Genomic DNA, 1,316 nt, shown 5'->3' on the forward strand with positions numbered 1-1,316 from the left:
TAAAACATGTAAAAATGTAAATAATAGAAAATGACAAGATAAATTTTGCCTTTAAAAATTTAGATTAGACTATAGATAATAATATTTTTTTACATATTTTATGTCGCTACTGTTAATGAGTTACAAAAAATAGATCCTTACCCAGTGAGAAATGTCGAATCGATATCGATATGACATTGTCATTTTTCACTGGATATGGAGAATAATATTTCAATATCTTATTAATAATATTGATTCTGTAACTTTTAACGATAATTTGGTATGGTTGTCAGCTTTTCATCATGTATTATAATAGGTCTGTTTTCTATGGCTGAACTAGTGTACAGTTTCGGAATTTAAAGTGAGAAAGGTACAAGTTTGATATTTGTCGAAAGTAAAAAAGAGAGTTTTCGTGCAGTCTAGTGTAAGAAATAGAAAATATTTGCGTAATGACAAAATAACGATACCGATATTATCGTTAAAAGTTACAGAATCGAGATATTATTCTATAGATACGGCTACCGACAGTTATCGTTAACTGTTAATCAATGTTAAAGACGAAAAAAAGGAATAAGCGCTACTCTTTACTTTTACATTATATTATTTTATTATATTATTTTATTTTTTTAACACTTTTGAACCGAATTAATCATAGTACGAAATACGAATACAATATGTGATATACAATAAATCTATGATAACCTTTAATTATTTTTAAAAGAAATATTATTGGAGAAGCAACTTAACACTGTATGAAGGATTAGGTAAATTATTTGATGTCCGTTATTGGCCTGATGTAAATGATTGGACCAATATACGCATTGTAAAAACCGCATTTCATCCCAATAACTCTCTGATTTTAACTGATGATGGAAAGGTAAATTTATGAATAAAATATTATACTAAATATAATAATAATAATTTATATTGAATTTATTTAAATATGCGGATTTTATTTAAATATATTATGATTATTTAATTTAGATATATTACTTAACTCCATTCCAAATTTGGTGGGATGAACCTTATCGTAAAGTCCGCAATTATATCAGGCAGATAAATATCAAAGGAAAAATCACACATATTGCTTGCGGTCAAAATTTTTATGTGGTTAGTAATAACAATGAAGTGTATGAGTGGGGTTTGTCTAATAAATATGATTTCTGTATAACTGAAAATAAGGACAATTTTATGTCAGATCCATGTAAAACGATCCAATTCTCAGACCAAGCAATTGGTAATATATTTGTTTTTACAACTCATATATATATATATATATAGTCGCTTACAAAAGCGTATCGTTTATGATCTTTAATAATAATAAATTTAATTAGTTT

At 26.0% G+C, this 1,316-nt stretch overlaps 1 protein-coding gene across 1 annotated transcript in view; it reads left to right on the top strand.

The window, feature by feature from the left end:
* The window catches only part of LOC108694235 (RCC1 and BTB domain-containing protein 1-like), a 6,832-nt gene that overhangs the window by 4,033 nt on the left and 1,483 nt on the right, over positions 1 to 1,316 (top strand). The window contains 2 exon segments of the mRNA XM_018203599.1: positions 701 to 856; positions 964 to 1,216. Coding sequence (XP_018059088.1) covers positions 701 to 856; positions 964 to 1,216 — 409 coding nt within the window.

Source organism: Atta colombica, unplaced genomic scaffold, assembly GCF_001594045.1.
Source record: "Atta colombica isolate Treedump-2 unplaced genomic scaffold, Acol1.0 scaffold12, whole genome shotgun sequence".
NCBI lineage: Eukaryota > Metazoa > Arthropoda > Insecta > Hymenoptera > Formicidae > Atta > Atta colombica.